General features: G+C 39.5%; 1 protein-coding gene across 2 annotated transcripts; it reads left to right on the top strand.

Annotated features, from left to right (window-relative positions):
• The first annotated feature begins 4,054 nt into the window (after nt 1–4,054).
• RBM11 (RNA binding motif protein 11) lies at nt 4,055–14,701 on the top strand. Of its 2 annotated transcripts, none has more exons than XM_061627929.1 (5): nt 4,055–4,523; nt 8,343–8,505; nt 10,639–10,711; nt 12,227–12,320; nt 13,380–14,701. In XM_061627929.1, the coding sequence occupies exons 1-5, from the start codon at nt 4,074–4,076 to the stop codon at nt 13,650–13,652; spliced, it is 1,053 nt and encodes a 350-aa protein (XP_061483913.1). In that variant the 5' UTR covers nt 4,055–4,073; the 3' UTR covers nt 13,653–14,701. The 2 variants fall into 2 exon arrangements, with proteins under 2 accessions (XP_061483913.1, XP_061483914.1); XM_061627930.1 differs by having other exon boundaries at nt 4,056–4,511.
• Nucleotides 14,702–14,966: the final 265 nt, after the last annotated feature.

The following is a 14,966-nucleotide window of genomic DNA, read 5'->3' as shown; positions in this document are numbered from 1 at the left end:
CGGAGCTAGGTCTATGACAAATGGCCTGTTAAGGTTGCAAGCTGTAGTTGAAGTGGTTACTAATGCCACCGGTGAAGCAATACGCACCTTAACACAAGAAACTGAGCAAATACGTAAAAGATTGATTATCCACCAACAGGGTCTCGACCTGCTCCTTGCCAGCTCAGGTGGACTCTGCGCCACCTTAAACACAAGCGGTGAGTGTTGTGTTGAAATTGGAGATGAATCACAGGTAATTAATCAATTGGTAGACCATGCAGAAATAACAGCATATGTGGGTGACCAGCAATGGAAGGGCCTAAGCTGGGATTGGTTTACCAGCTGGCTGCCAAACTGGGCCTGGTTGAAGCATCTCTTTGTTATTGGCTGCATTATATTCCTTATTCTCATGTGCTTACCATGTATCATATCCTGTGTATCTGGCATGCTTATTCGGGTCTTGAAAAGAAAGGCCCAACTAATGATGTATCAGCAACTAGCCTTACATGAAATGCAGGGAGATTATACTGAAATGGCACCATCTCATGAAGAGGTATGGAACCACACTGTTTATGCTCCCCAGTCAGTTATTACTGGAGAAGGAAACATTTATGCCACCATTGACAATTAAGAAGATACTTTCTTACTTGGAAATTAAGAAAGTATCTGAGGGGCAAATGTTGCAATGAGTTAAAATTAAAATGTTATGCTGAAATAAAATCAAATAATGCTAAATGAAACATATGCTTGCCTCCCTTATGAAAAGTATGGGAGTTTTCCGCTTATCAGCTTCATTCGCAATTAAAAATGTTGTTCCCAGCTTACCGGACCAAAGGTCAAGGATAGAGGAAGTTTGGAGGGGGAACAGAGAAGTGGACCAGAATAGACAGATGCTGAGAAATCAAACAATGATGTATTTCTGATTAGCTATGCATTTCTAATGTTATGTATGTGACGCATCTATAGCCTATAAATATGATGGCTGTCAGCAATTCTGGAGAGTCACTTGAGAGTGGCCCTCCCTTTGCAAAGGTTCAAATAAAGGCAAGTATTTGCGGTACTCTGGTCTCGTCTCTATTCCTTATTGGCATCTTAGGGAATATAGAGTTCCTATCAGTCTGGCCTCCATTCAGGCCTGGCTCCTTTTGTAACACCTGCATAAATATTTGTTCTATTGTTTATATTACGGCCCAGTCCTGCACCTGTTTATCAGAAGTCAACCTGTTACTTGAGATTTACCTCCAAGTAAGTACGAATAGGACTGCAGCCTTCCATTTTAAAGTATTATGCATTTCAATGAAGGGGGGCACTACAAGACAAATTTTTAATTGAAATTCTTATTTGTTTTTTCATTTTTATACAGCCAAATGTGTCTAGACAGCACCTTTGGTCTACTACTCATACAGTCAGAGCACCATAGAATCAAGCTACATGGATTTTCAGTTGCCTTTTGAATGCAGTGTTTTATAATCTAATATGTGTTGGTTTAGAAAGTCATAAATCTTTATTTTGTCCCAATATTCACCTGGTGCTTTTGTTTACTCAGAAATAAGTCCAAATGAATTCAATTGCAGTTACTCCCACGTAAGTGGGGTTAGGATTGCAGCATAAACCACTAGTAGTCATTCTGCAGGATGTTTACCTCTTCTAAATTGGAGAAATATGAGGTCTGTATCCCATGAAAGTAATATGTATAATATGCAGCCTCTAGTAGTATCATCACAGCAGATACATTACTAAGGGGCTTTAGCTCAGAATTCAGAATCCTATCCAAGGAGGTATATTTGTACTGGGGAAAAAACTTCAGTGTTCACTTAAATTTCTCAAAGCAATTTGTACTAAATTAAATGAGAATATATTGCATCTTTAATTATGTACTTGTGACTAAAAATTTGTCAATACAGAAATCCTCCTAGAAATTCACTCCACTTAAGTGCAATATGAGGATGTGCCACATGATGGCAGTGACAGTTTGGGAATCCTCCAGTTCTAACCCAACATGCTCACATGCATATCAGGTGTCTATCACTGAAATGAGTTTGGATAATATAATACAGTAATTACAAAACCAGCAATATTTTTTTAAATTTTTATCTATTTGAGATGGATCCCTATTTTCTATGTGGTTCTCTGCTCGGAAATCAGAGATGACAGAAACAGCACCTTTCAAATTTGCAAATAAAATAAAATATTTGTTCATTTGAATAAAAAAGCAATTCATATTTATATATCATGTCACATGAATGATGAATCCCACCACTGACTATTAAATGTAACATCTGCTGTATTGGAACTATAACCCACTAATTTTTAGTGGGTTTAAAATAAGAGAGCATGTTCATTTTTTTTTAAAAAAAATATTTATTACAATTTAATAATAACCCCGTCTTTCAGGATACAAATCTTCCCAAGTTGGTTCACAAGTAACATTAATTACTTGTAATTACTTTTTATGCACTTGTTTTAACTGTTTTTATATATGCAGTTGTTTTATATGTTTTACTGCACTGTGAAATCACTTCAAGATGCTTCATAGGAAGGGAACAATAAATACATAAATAGTGCACATTGCACAGTAAGCAGTAGCAGCATACAGCAAGTCATAAGGTTCGTTCCCCTGGGCTCAGGCCTCGATGTCTTTGTGATGTTCCTGCTTGTAGGGTAAATATGGTAAGTGCTGTTTATATAGAAGACATATGGTAAGTGGAGTGAAAGAGGAGGGGGGAGTACATGAGCAGTAGAATGCCAGATGATTGGCTGAGCGTTTGAATGGCTGGGAGTATAAATGGAAGAATGACAGTTGAATCTGGGTGGATGTTAGTAGGGTGGAGAAGAAGGTGTTTGAGGGTGGATGTTGGGAGTGTGGAGAAAGAGGTGTTTGAGGGTGGAGGTCAGGAGTGTGGAGAAAGAGGGAGTTGGAGTTCTGATTAATAATAAGTCAAGTACAAAACAGCAATAGATGAAACCATACGCTTGTGAAACATTCTAAAACTAATCTTGTTATTTCTGATATTTAATAAATACTTATTTGGTTTACCAAAGGCCTGATCCTTGGCTGGGGGATATACATACCAGAAGGGAGGGCAAGGTAATTACCAAGGCTGAACAGCAACAGTATCTAATGGTGGCAGTGGTGAAGGGAGGAATAATAACAATTCAAGTATCCAGAGCAACCCAGAGTTGTATGCGTTATATATAAAGATACAAGGGGGTTGAAAACAGAATAAGCACGCAGTCACAAAAGTAACCAGCTAGAGAGAGACTCAGGCAAAGTCTCTGGGAGTATTGGTTATAGGACGTGACTGGTGGTGCTGCCTAGCAGGGGGATCTAGTGAGATCTGTGCTAGAGCGGAGTGAGAAACCATATAAAGGACGGTCTGGACTGGTGGTATCCCTGGTGGTGCCTAGTGAAAGGCAGTAGCCACAAGCAGGTGGGAACCTGACAGGGAGAACCAGGGAAGGACGTCACAGTCTTCTTCGCCAGTCCACCTGGGATACTAACCACAGAAGAAAAAGGGTCACAGAAATTAGATTGCGGACAGAGATAGAGAGAATGGTGATGAAACTGAGAAAGAAAAGAGGGTTTAATAGGACGAGCGGTTCAGAGAAACTAATGGTGGTGATGAGGAAAAATCCGGGATAGCCAACCTGGTGCCCTCTAGATGTTTTGGACTACAACACCCATCATCCCCAACCAGCATGACCAATGGCCAGGGACGATGGGAGTTGCAATTCACGTCAGACAGGCGGCTACAACGTTGGCTACCCCTACCTAGAGCATCCTATGGGGTGCAGAAAAAAAAAAGAACGTCAAGAGAAACTGATGAAAAGAAAAACACTGACTTACAACTGTCATCTCATTCTTGTAAAAAGTCCTCAGATTATTCGAGCTGTATACCCCGGGGCCGACAGATTACTCAAGGGACAACGATAATCACCATAAAAAAGCATTTTCCTTAATGAAATGCCAAGGAAAGGGATTGCAATCTGACGTCGTTTATTAAAATGGCAGCGCCTAGCTCTGGGCAACGAAGTACTGTAACCGAAGGAGGCAGGTTGGGTAGGAATGACTTGGGGAATATACGTCATTTCGGATGGTGGAGCGCGAGGAGATTTCGCAGCTCGAGGAACCCCGTCCCCTTCACAACAACGTCACACAATTGCTGGGATATCAGAGCGGGGACTTTCCAACCTTCGCTTCCAAAGAATTCGCCATGCCGCAAAGCGTGCTAACGTCATCTTCCACCGACATCTCGGGACGAGAGAAAACCAGGCTGCGGCGGTCGCGCGGCGCATGCTTTACAGCCTCTCACACTGCCTTTGGTTCCTCGGCAGCCCCGCCCCCTTTCGTTCTCCTCTCCCCTCCCCTCTCATATGCCAGCACACAGACTGGCTCTTCTCGCGCCCAACCGCGCAGCAACGCCGTTATCATGGCAACCTCGGGGAAGGCAGACGAGCCGGACCGGACCCTTTTCGTGGGTAACTTGGAGAGTCGCGTGCAAGAGGAGATTCTCTACGAGCTGTTCCTGCAGGTGCAAGGGACGGTGGGTCGGGGATAGATTGGAAGCTGGGTGTGGCGAACTGGAGATGGGCGTGGCTAGCAAGCTGATAGCAAACCCAGAAAGAAACGCTGCGAGGAGCAGTGCAAGCGTTGGTCTTGTACCTTTAGGACTAGAAGGGCAGAAGGGAGGGGGCTGATCTGGTTGAAAAGAAGAGGGTGCCTCATTTTTGTCAGTAGATTTGGTCACAGTATGAGACAAGCCTTTAATCCTCTTTCATTCTGTCTAGGAAGTGTGAAATATACCAAGGGTGACTCTTTAAATTCTTTTCATTGTTGTTACAGTATTGGAAAGATAAAATAGTCATTGAATGCTGACTGTGCATAGAACAGGGTTTTATTTACTGATTTTCATCATTTGTACCAAATCTTTTCTGTAAGTATTCAAGAAGCTTGATATTCAAAGTGGTTCCTGAATACTCAGGGTGCCTGAAAATAAACGCAGCACAAACAAAAACAGTAAATATATCCTTAAAACCAAAAAGGGTTGCCACCTTTCCCCCCGCCATAGGGCTGTAGCTTTAACCATTATTTTTGCACACTAGGCAAACATCCAATAGGTAAAGGTTTTTGCAGCACAAACATAAAATTAGGTGAAACCTTGTGTTCTTCCCCTCTTCTCAAACGTTCTTAAACAACTGAAAACTGGGAATAAATGTAAAGGACAGAGGTGTGATTGAGCAGCATAAGAAATGTTAGGAAATTCCCAGCAAAAGCTTGCAATCCTAAGTGAAATAGCTTATGTCTTTTCCCCATACATAGAGCCCATATATCATTCGCTTTTGATGCTTTCCACTTCCAAACGCAGTAGTCAGTCATGGTTCTTGCTGTGTTTTAGCATGCTGGTGAGTTTACAGGCACACCTATCAAGCAGTTGTTAAATATAGTTTACCACACCCTTAACAATAAACACAATATAACTGGGGAAGGTTCATGGCTTTCTTAGGATAGAAACACCCTCACTCTTATGCCAGTTCCAGTGTCTCTTCTGAAAACAGCACAGGATGCTAGTCACACCCCACCCCTTTTTACTGTAAAACCTGGAGGAATCAGCTTGAGTGTTTTTTTTTAAATTACTTCAAAGAGATTTTGCAACTGATTGGCAGATCAGCTGGTTCCCCCTCCAGGTGTGGCTTATAGAAATGTTTTGATCTGGCAATTAGTCTGTTTACAGCTTTATATTACTTCTCTAGGCCAGTGGTTAACATCTTGTTTGGGCTTATCCTGTCCCTCTAAAGTGATATTGCTGGAACATTTCCCCCTTGCCCTGTGTGCTTGATATCCTATGCATTCTGGTTTTCTTACTCCCATATGGATACTTATATTTCATAAAGCAGAAATATTTTGATCCTCAACAGTACTGTACAAATCATAATAGGAAGACCCTGCCTTCTATTCCACTACTAAAACATTTCCTAAGGCACATGTTGAAATGTACAGTGCATTATTCTGGCACATCTGTATATTCCGTCGTTTATTTTTTCCTACTGAATTTTAATTTAATAAGTTTTCCAGTTTGACATACACTGAATGTTCATTATATTATATCTTGTTCATTATATTATCACCTAATAGCTTTCTGACAGCTTTATTGTCACAAGTATACGCTTTGCCCATCCAGTACTACTTCCTTGTATCTTACAACTGATAAAACAGAAATAATTGTAAATTTGAGTCTTTTTACATTTTAAAAAACTAGTTATGCCAGTAGCTTGCTTCAGCAGATCTTTTTATTTATTTATGAACAGGGAGATCAACATGTTAAAAAGAACAATCGTCAGAATACTTGATTTGCTACTTCCTCTCCTTGAAGAACTCCATCATCTGCAGTAGGCAATCCTCAGCACCTGACTGGAAATTGGTGTTACTTCAGTGAAACTTGTCTGTTCAGGGGAGCAGGGTGGGATAAAACAAAGGGTGATTATCCTTCAAAGTGCTGATGGCTTATGATTCTGTCAGAAATGATTAAAACATGAACATGTGTAGAACCATAACATCGAGCACCGTATTTGACACTACTGAATACTAGCAAAATACAAAGATGTCTTGCATGTTTTCTATGAGTTACCTATTATCACCTTTCCCTTTCTAGTTTCATTGTCAAGAAAGTCAGAAGTGGGTTTTATTGATTAATTCAGCAAGCTTCATCGTGCAGTTCATCGTATCTCAGTTTTCACCAATTGACAAATTACTGTCTGAAGCTGTTATAATGAAGAGATGCAGAAGGCCTAAATAATGTCACTTACAGGTAGCTTTAATGTAGCTATGCCTCAATCATTTCTCATCACAAAAGGCAGCAGTTTAAAGAAGAAATAATATATATTTACCTTCATTTAATCCCAGAGCATCTTCCTTGCTTTCTTCTTTCTTCCATCACTACTGATTTGCACACTACCTGTTGTACCTCCAAACCCACAGGACCTAACAAACAGGTAATTGGTGAAGGCTGTGAAGGAAATTCTTGAACATCACAGTGAATGGGGGCTGAGAAGGTCTTTTAGCTACCTCTTTTCATTGTCTTCTTGTTATGAACAATACAAGATAGCAGCAAAATCTTCATGCCTCTTACCAATGCACCAGTGCTGCTTTTTTTGTCCTGCGGTATGATGGCAAGAGGCTTTACAGTACTTATTCTGCTGAATCTCATATAAATCCTGCATATCTGAGGAGTAAATGTGGACTGGATTACAGAAATACTCATTAATTATTCTCCTTTTTGTGCTGTAGACTCACCTTGGTCTCACAGAACTTATGCTTTTTTGAAGAGTGTCAAGATTTCTTCAGCTTATTTTCAATAATTTAGCAAAGGGGAAAAATATCAGAGCAAGATACATACAGTCTATTGATTACCACATAATTCAATCTATTCTGGATATCTCTTATATTTGCCTATAGATCCCTTGGTAGTTTTACATTTCCTTGTTGTTTGAACAGTTCACTTATGTGCAGTAATCAGACTTCAAGTGGTCCAAAATGCAGCAACCAGATTACCGGCTGGGGTTCCTGTTTCAAACCGCTGCTATGGTTGCCAGTTTGTTTGCAGGCTCAATTTGAAGTGGTCACATTAGCATTTAAAGCCCTAAATGACTTAGGCTGCAATACAATATACACTTACCTGGGAGTAAGCCCCATTGAATCTAATGGAGTTTGCTTCTGAGTAGACATTTATTGGATTGCAGCCTTAGGCCCTAAATATTTGAAAGACTGCCTCCTTCCTTATAGACTTTGGGTGTTAAGATTGGCAGAGGGAACCCTACGAGTAGTTCCACTGTCCTCAGAAATTTGGGTGGCGGTGGGCTGGGAGAGGGCATTCTCTGTGGCAGCCCATAAATTGTGGAACTCCCTGCCCACTGAGGAGCATCATGCACCTTCATTATGTAGTTTCTGTCATATGCTGAAGATGTACCTCTTTACCCTGGCGTTTGACACCTAGCTTATGGTAAAGGGCAGGTAAGATATCAAATTAATAATACCTTTCTAAGTATGTGCTTTGGAGTACCTACATCTTAAAAATCCTTTAAATTGTGTTGCTAGTTGCCAGAGTCCATGTAAATTGGGCTGATAAATTGAATGCGAGATAATTATGCAGGCTGTGAATACATGATTGGAATTGCAATGCATCACCTCTGTATATTAAAGTAAAATTAAAGCATAATGTGATATATGTATTGGGGGTGCTGTAATAGTTGGCACTCAATATTGTATACCCTTTTTATCTGCTGGTCCAGCTAGTCTTAGAACTAGCAAACGAAAAGCTGTTTCCTCCCTGGGATTTATGAGAAAGTAATGCTTAAGTTTCTTGCAGGCTGGACCAGTAACCAAAGTGACCATATGCAAGGACAAAGATGGAAAACCCAAGACTTTTGGATTTGTCTGCTTTAAACACACAGAGTCAGTGCCTTATGCCATAGCTTTGCTGAATGGGATTCGTTTATATGGAAGACCAATTAAAGTGCAATATCGGTTTGGTAGGTTTAGCTACCTGCCAATAATTTTTTACACAAACTGGTCATATGTAAATTCCTGACATGAAAAGTGATTGATCCTATACTAGTGGATCCTTATTTAGTGCATTAAGAAAAATATTGAGAGCAGAAGACTTCTCAAATCAGTTGATATATTGCATATTTACCCTTGGAGGATTTCTACTCTTGCAAGAAGATAGCAAGAAATTAAGCTTTTATCACAGTAAAGGTATAGATATATACTTTTGAGAGCAGAATCTTTCAAGAGATGGTCTTATTTTAAAAGCTACTTTGTTCCTCTCCTACAGAGTGCAACATTGTAATGTGTACGCTTGCAACTGCTGGCCTCTCGGATTACTTTCCTTCAGACTTTCAAAATAGTTTTGTCCAAATCTCTTCCCACACCATTGCCCCCGCTATTCTCCTCTTCCAGCAGGTTAGATGTAGCATTGTTATGGATTCATTCTGTCAAAAGTATGCCTTAATCTTTCCTACCCGTTTGTTTAAGAATATAAAACTTGAAGTCTAGAATAGCTACCAATCATAAAAGCTAGTAAAAATAATCTAGTCTTTGAAGAGTTGCCAGCCTGTTACGTTACAATCTGCAAATCTTGTTTTTTCATCACTGCTCCTCTGTAGTGAATCCAAATAATCACTTGTAAATCAAAATAATTATCGAAAGATGTACCTTGGCCAGGATCCATATACTGCTTGGGCTCACACAAGGATCTTGTGCCAGGAAAACTTGTAACTTTTTGTTTTACAATATAAAACTTGATGTCGAGAGTAGCCACCAACACAATAAAACCTAATAACTTTTGTTCTTTGAATATGATGGTGATGGGCTGCCTTCAAGTCAATTCCAACTTAGGGCGACCCTATCAATAGGGTTTTCATGGTGAGCAGTATTCAGAGGGGGTATACCATTGCCTCTCGCTGAGGCTGAGAGGCAGTGACTGGCCCAAGGTCACCCAGTGAGCTTCATGGCTATGTGGGGATTTGAACCCTGGTCTCCCAGGTCGTAGTCCAACACTCTAACCACTACACCACACTATCTCTTTGAATATACCTTGCCATAAATCATAAACTGTTCTTGAAACGTTCCTCCACTTCAAAAGCAGGCTATCATGTGCTATCAGACACTGATGTTTGATACAAAACAAATCTACAAGCTCCTTGGGTTTATGGAACTAGTTTCATAGTTCTTTAGATCCTGAGCCTTTCTTCTTCTTTTTTAACTTATGGGGATCCAACTAAGGCTGCAGTCTTAAACCTGTCTACACAGAAATAAGTCTCATTAAATTCAGCGGGGCTTACTCTCAGGTAAGTGGTGTTAGGGCTGCAACCTACATCATATTCTGAGCACTCAGTGAAATCAGTAGACATAAATGATTTTGTTTATTGATTTCTATAGGTCTATTATGAGTATAACTTAGTTGGATATCACTCAGATTTTTTGAAATCAATAAAGAAATTACTATAGGAGCTTGCTATGATAAAAATGTTTTCTGTGGTAAACACTGAATAATGTGTCTCTAAATTAAATTATTTTCCATTAAAAATGCAATAAAAGTACATTGGGCTTTGCAGGTGGGAGACTCCAGGTGAAGGTTGGCGGGATTAACTATTTGGATTTTTGGAGATAGATGTAACTTGGTAATGGAAAGGTTTAATTTTCATTAATCAGTGTTTGCAATAAACTAGGTATAGTACTGCTGGATTGTTGAGGTGTTAGGAAATATGAGTTGTTGGGAGAAAATACAATAACTGATGATGATGGGAGGAATATTGAAATCTTTTTATGACATTGAATGAACTCTAAATGACTCCCAATCACCCTTTCATCAATATCTTCAAGTAAGTAATGCAGGAATTTATTAAGGAATAAATTAAGGATTTATATAGTCCCTTAAGAGACTCAACAAGTTTTATTAATTACATCTGATAATCAGGTTAAAGGAACTTTATATAAAAATATTAACTTATTTAGAATCCTCAGGGCACAGTTATCGGTTTCAATGGGAGCAAATCATGTTGATGACGATATCATATGTTGTAAAGTGTCTGGCGTGTTCTGACAAAAATTGAAATAACTCTTAAAATGATGATTTTTTTAAAAAAATGTCCCATTCACAGGGAGCTCCCACTTTGTAGAATTAAGCAGTCATTGCCAGAATGTGGAACATGATGTACAATTACTAACACACAGGTAATGGAGATACAGTTACTGTCTTTTTTTCAATCTAAAAACATCCAGGATTTTGATTTAGAACAACCTCTGCACTAATATGTGATGTTATGTGGTGCATATGCACTAAACATTTTTACTGACTTTCCAAAATAGTAGATTTCCCACCCCCTTCTAGTGTCATACAGAGACTTTGAAAATGACTTGGGATATAATGTTTTGGGATGATCTTGTGCATCTTAATTCTGTGGGAGATTCCATGTAAAATGGACTTTCCAAATAAGTGTGCATAGGGTTGCATTGAACAAAGTGATTAAAACTTTTAATTACATGTTACAGTTGGCCTCCTACTTCTGGCTAAAATTGTGGGGTGTGTTGATGAATTGATGTGGTAATAAGCATCAGCTTTCAATACAAGATGATCAATTTTAGCTCCTAAAATTATTTAAGGAATAATCCAAATCCCTTTCCACCCTGAATTCATTGCTAAATTATGTAGAATGTTCAGTCTTAATGTCTATCCTATCCTATGTATGTTTTCTCGGAGGTAAGTTATAGTATGGGATTTATTTCCAGGTAAGTATGTACAGGACTGACGACGTATCTTCTTATCTGAAGGGATAAGAAGTTCTGCAAACTATCTTAGGTCCCATGTACATTATTTCCCCCAAAGAAACTTCAGAACTGTAGTTTAAGGGTGCTGGGAGTTATTGGGAGACCTATTTTGCTCACACAGCTACAACTTCCAGAGCGGTTTAACAATTGATCCCTTTCCCAGGGAACTCTGGGAATTAAATTCTGTGAGGCAATAGGGGTGTCCTAACAACTCTCAGCACCCTTAACAAACTACACTTCCCAGGATTCTTTAGGGGAAGCCATGGCTATTTAAACTGATACGAGACTGCTTTAAATGTATGGTGCATATGGAGCCTTGGACTGCAGTTCTACCCCCAGCTGGTAGCTTGAGGGAGCAGAACTCCCAGTGCCACATTGGCCAGCATGAGAGATGCAGCTGTTAAAGTGGGAGAGGGGAGGAAAAATGGCAGTTCACTGTGCCAGCTCCCAAGGTGGCACAGTGAAGAGGACCATGTCTACCCTATGGTTATCACATTATGCAAATCCTGTGACTGCCCTGCCCACAAAACTTCCCATTTCACAAGTTTACATGGTCTGCTGCCAGTGCTAGCTTCTGCTCACCTGCTGCTTGGGAAGGTGCATTAGGGCACTTCTCACTAATGGGGCTTCCCTGCCAATGACGGAGTGCCACATCAGCAAAGGCTTGGTGAAACAGGCAGGGCTGTGGAGAGGAACACCCCTGCTCCATCCAAACCTGCTCCAGTGCAGCAGATCAGGGTGTGTGTGTGTGTGTGGACTGATCTGCTAGGGTGCAATTCTACACATATTTATTTGAGAGTAAATGCCATTGAACATGGATTGTGCTGTAAAGAGCCCAAATTGCATCTATATGTATTTTGTTGGTAGATGAGTCAGTCAATTAGAATTCACTCACTATGTCCATGTTTGCTTTTTTAACAGCAATTTAGACCCTTATGGTGGTACTCCATTACCTCCGAGCTCTTTTCAGGTGAACAGTAGTCCACATCAGGGTTATTCTGCCTTTCAAAACATGGTAAGTTTGAAATAATGATCACAAATCCATCACAACAATAGGTAGTGTAAAGACACTTTACTGATTGTGTAATGGAAGGCACATCTGCCAAATGCATACCTTGTGAAAACTCCCCTTTTCACACTATATGGCTTTAGGGTACCTGCACCCATATCTGAGCAGGTTTCTTACCAGACTGCAAGTGCCGCCAAGATCATTGCTGTCAGTTTGCCTTTTATGTGTCTGCTATAATCTGGCAGTTTGCCCCTCTGTGCCAGCTGTACCAACATCTTTCCAGAGAGGGAAATTGGCTAGGCCCTGCAGCATTACCCATTGTGCTAGGCTGTCTTCTGCATCCTTTAGTGGCCTAGCCACGTCTGGTAGATTCAAACAAATGAATTTGTAGCTACTTAGCTGATTTGCTAAAGCAACCCCCCCCCTTTTAACCCACATTGATGGTCTCTACAATTTCGATATGAAGCACTCTATGCTACGGCAGTACTGTGGCAGAGTCCAACCAATCAATCAGCCTATAGTTGTACATCAGTGTTACAAAAGGGAATGGGGCATTGCTTGATTGTTTGTACTGGCATGTTTGCCTCACATAATTTGTCTGCATTTCATGTTACACAAAAGCTTTAAAAGACTCTCTTTAGGACTCTCTAGCACATCAATGTGTCATACTTTTGAACTGGAAATGGGTTTGTGAGCAAGCAACAGTGTTATTGGAGTGCCAGACTTTGTGTGTGACTCTGTGTGTGTGTGACTCTGTGTGTGTGTGTGTGTGTGTGTGTGTGTGTGTGTGTGTGTGTGTGTGTGTGTGTGTGTGTGTGTGAGAGAGAGAGAGAGGGAGAGAGAGAGAGAGAGAAGAGAGAGAGAAGAGAGAGAGAGAGAGAGAGAGAGAGAGAGAGAGAGAGCACTAAACTTTTACAGTCTACCTGACAAAGGACTAGTGTAATTTGAAAACGTGCATATTAGCAGAAACCTATCCAGATTCTTTTTTTTGTCTGGCACCAATGTAGCAATAGCTGTGTCTCTACCAAAGTTTAAAATGACATTGATTTATCTTCTGTTTTCTAGATGACATATTTCTTAACACAGCAATATACTCCTTATAATTCAATGGGACAGCAGTTTCCTTATCAGATGGCATCACCACCACCATTTCCAAGTTTTGCTATGCCACCCTACCTGAATCCAGGACAAACTTCTTTTGAATGTGTGTACCCGGAACCAAAGAACTACATACAGTATCTAGTTAAGGAAGGTACACCTAAAAGGAAAAGACCTCAGGAAACTAGTGACAGCGATAGTAGCATGGAAAGTGACAGGAAAAAAGCAAAGGGAAAGTGAACAAAAATATAAAGAAAAAAATACTTCACCAAGTCGCAAAAAAAATGACATGGTTATTATGGTAAATAAGATTACTTATAATGATTTATGGTAAAGTATTATTGAAGTTACACTCTGATGAAAAGAAAGAAGTACCTGAATGCTTCGTCAACAACAATTAAGAATATATGAAGCATTATAATCTCATCTAGTAACTTTTGTCCATAGTAAAAAGGGGTTGACTAGCCTGGCTTGTAGGTATTCAGAACCATTTAAGTAGGGTTTTTTTTGTCCTCCTGGTGTTCCTCACATGGCTCCAGGAGTTCTGTCAATTAGAAATACAGAAATAGCACATGGAATTATCCTTTTGAGCTGTACCACTTCATAATGATGGTGGAGAGAAGGGCATTCAAATTTGTAACAAACAAAACTCACATACATGGAAATCTAGCAGGGTTAGGTTTCAGTTAAACACTTTTCTTAGCTATGCTAGTTTTCCTTGTGGAAGATTTTTTTTTTATGTCAGGAAATGTGCAAATATACAACTGTTCACATACAGGTTTAAAATGGTTGTATTACTTGTTATTCTGCATGTTTGAATTTGCTTTAAGGCTGAAATCTGAAGTAACTTGCAGCTTGATCCTGTGTAGGTTTACTTGAGAATCTATAGCCACTAAATTCAATGGGATTTACTCACAAACAAGTGCAATATGATTGCAATCTCACTCAGAAATCCAAGAACTTTATTGGAATCAGAAGGACTCAATTCTGAGTAAATATAGTTATGAAAAGGATGCCACATTCATATACAACTAATAAGAGACACAAACAAGAAAATTACTCATTGTGTCTCAATAGGCATGAAACTGAGTATCTGAAAATATATGGTCATGTCTGAAAGAAAATATATCTTCCTCATAAAGTTGTTTATGAATTCAAGGGATACACAGACTAGCCAAAGAATTCTGTAGTATTGCAGAGTATATACAGGCACACATTTTTGTGTAAATTTGTTTCCTTATGCAAATATAGAAAGGCTTAAATTTTCATACAATGTGATGCAGGTAAATAATAAAGTTTGTTAAAATCTACTTAAGAATTTTTTTTTATTATCTTATGTCCTATGGAGATTTATCATCTTTTAATGCTTAAAGTAATGCCAGTCAGAAAGTGTGATTTAGATGAAAGCTCAGCAATGTTTTTTTACTTCTGTGTGCCTAGCATCTTGGCATTTTGGATAGTCTATTTTCATAGGGTTTTCATGGTAAGAGGTATTCAGAGGTGGTTTACCATTGCCTTCCTCTGAGTCTCGATGCATCTCAGTCTGGTGTATCA

Source organism: Rhineura floridana, chromosome 5 (assembly GCF_030035675.1).
Source record: "Rhineura floridana isolate rRhiFlo1 chromosome 5, rRhiFlo1.hap2, whole genome shotgun sequence".
Lineage (NCBI taxonomy): Eukaryota > Metazoa > Chordata > Lepidosauria > Squamata > Rhineuridae > Rhineura > Rhineura floridana.
This window is presented reverse-complemented; position numbering and strand designations above follow the sequence as displayed.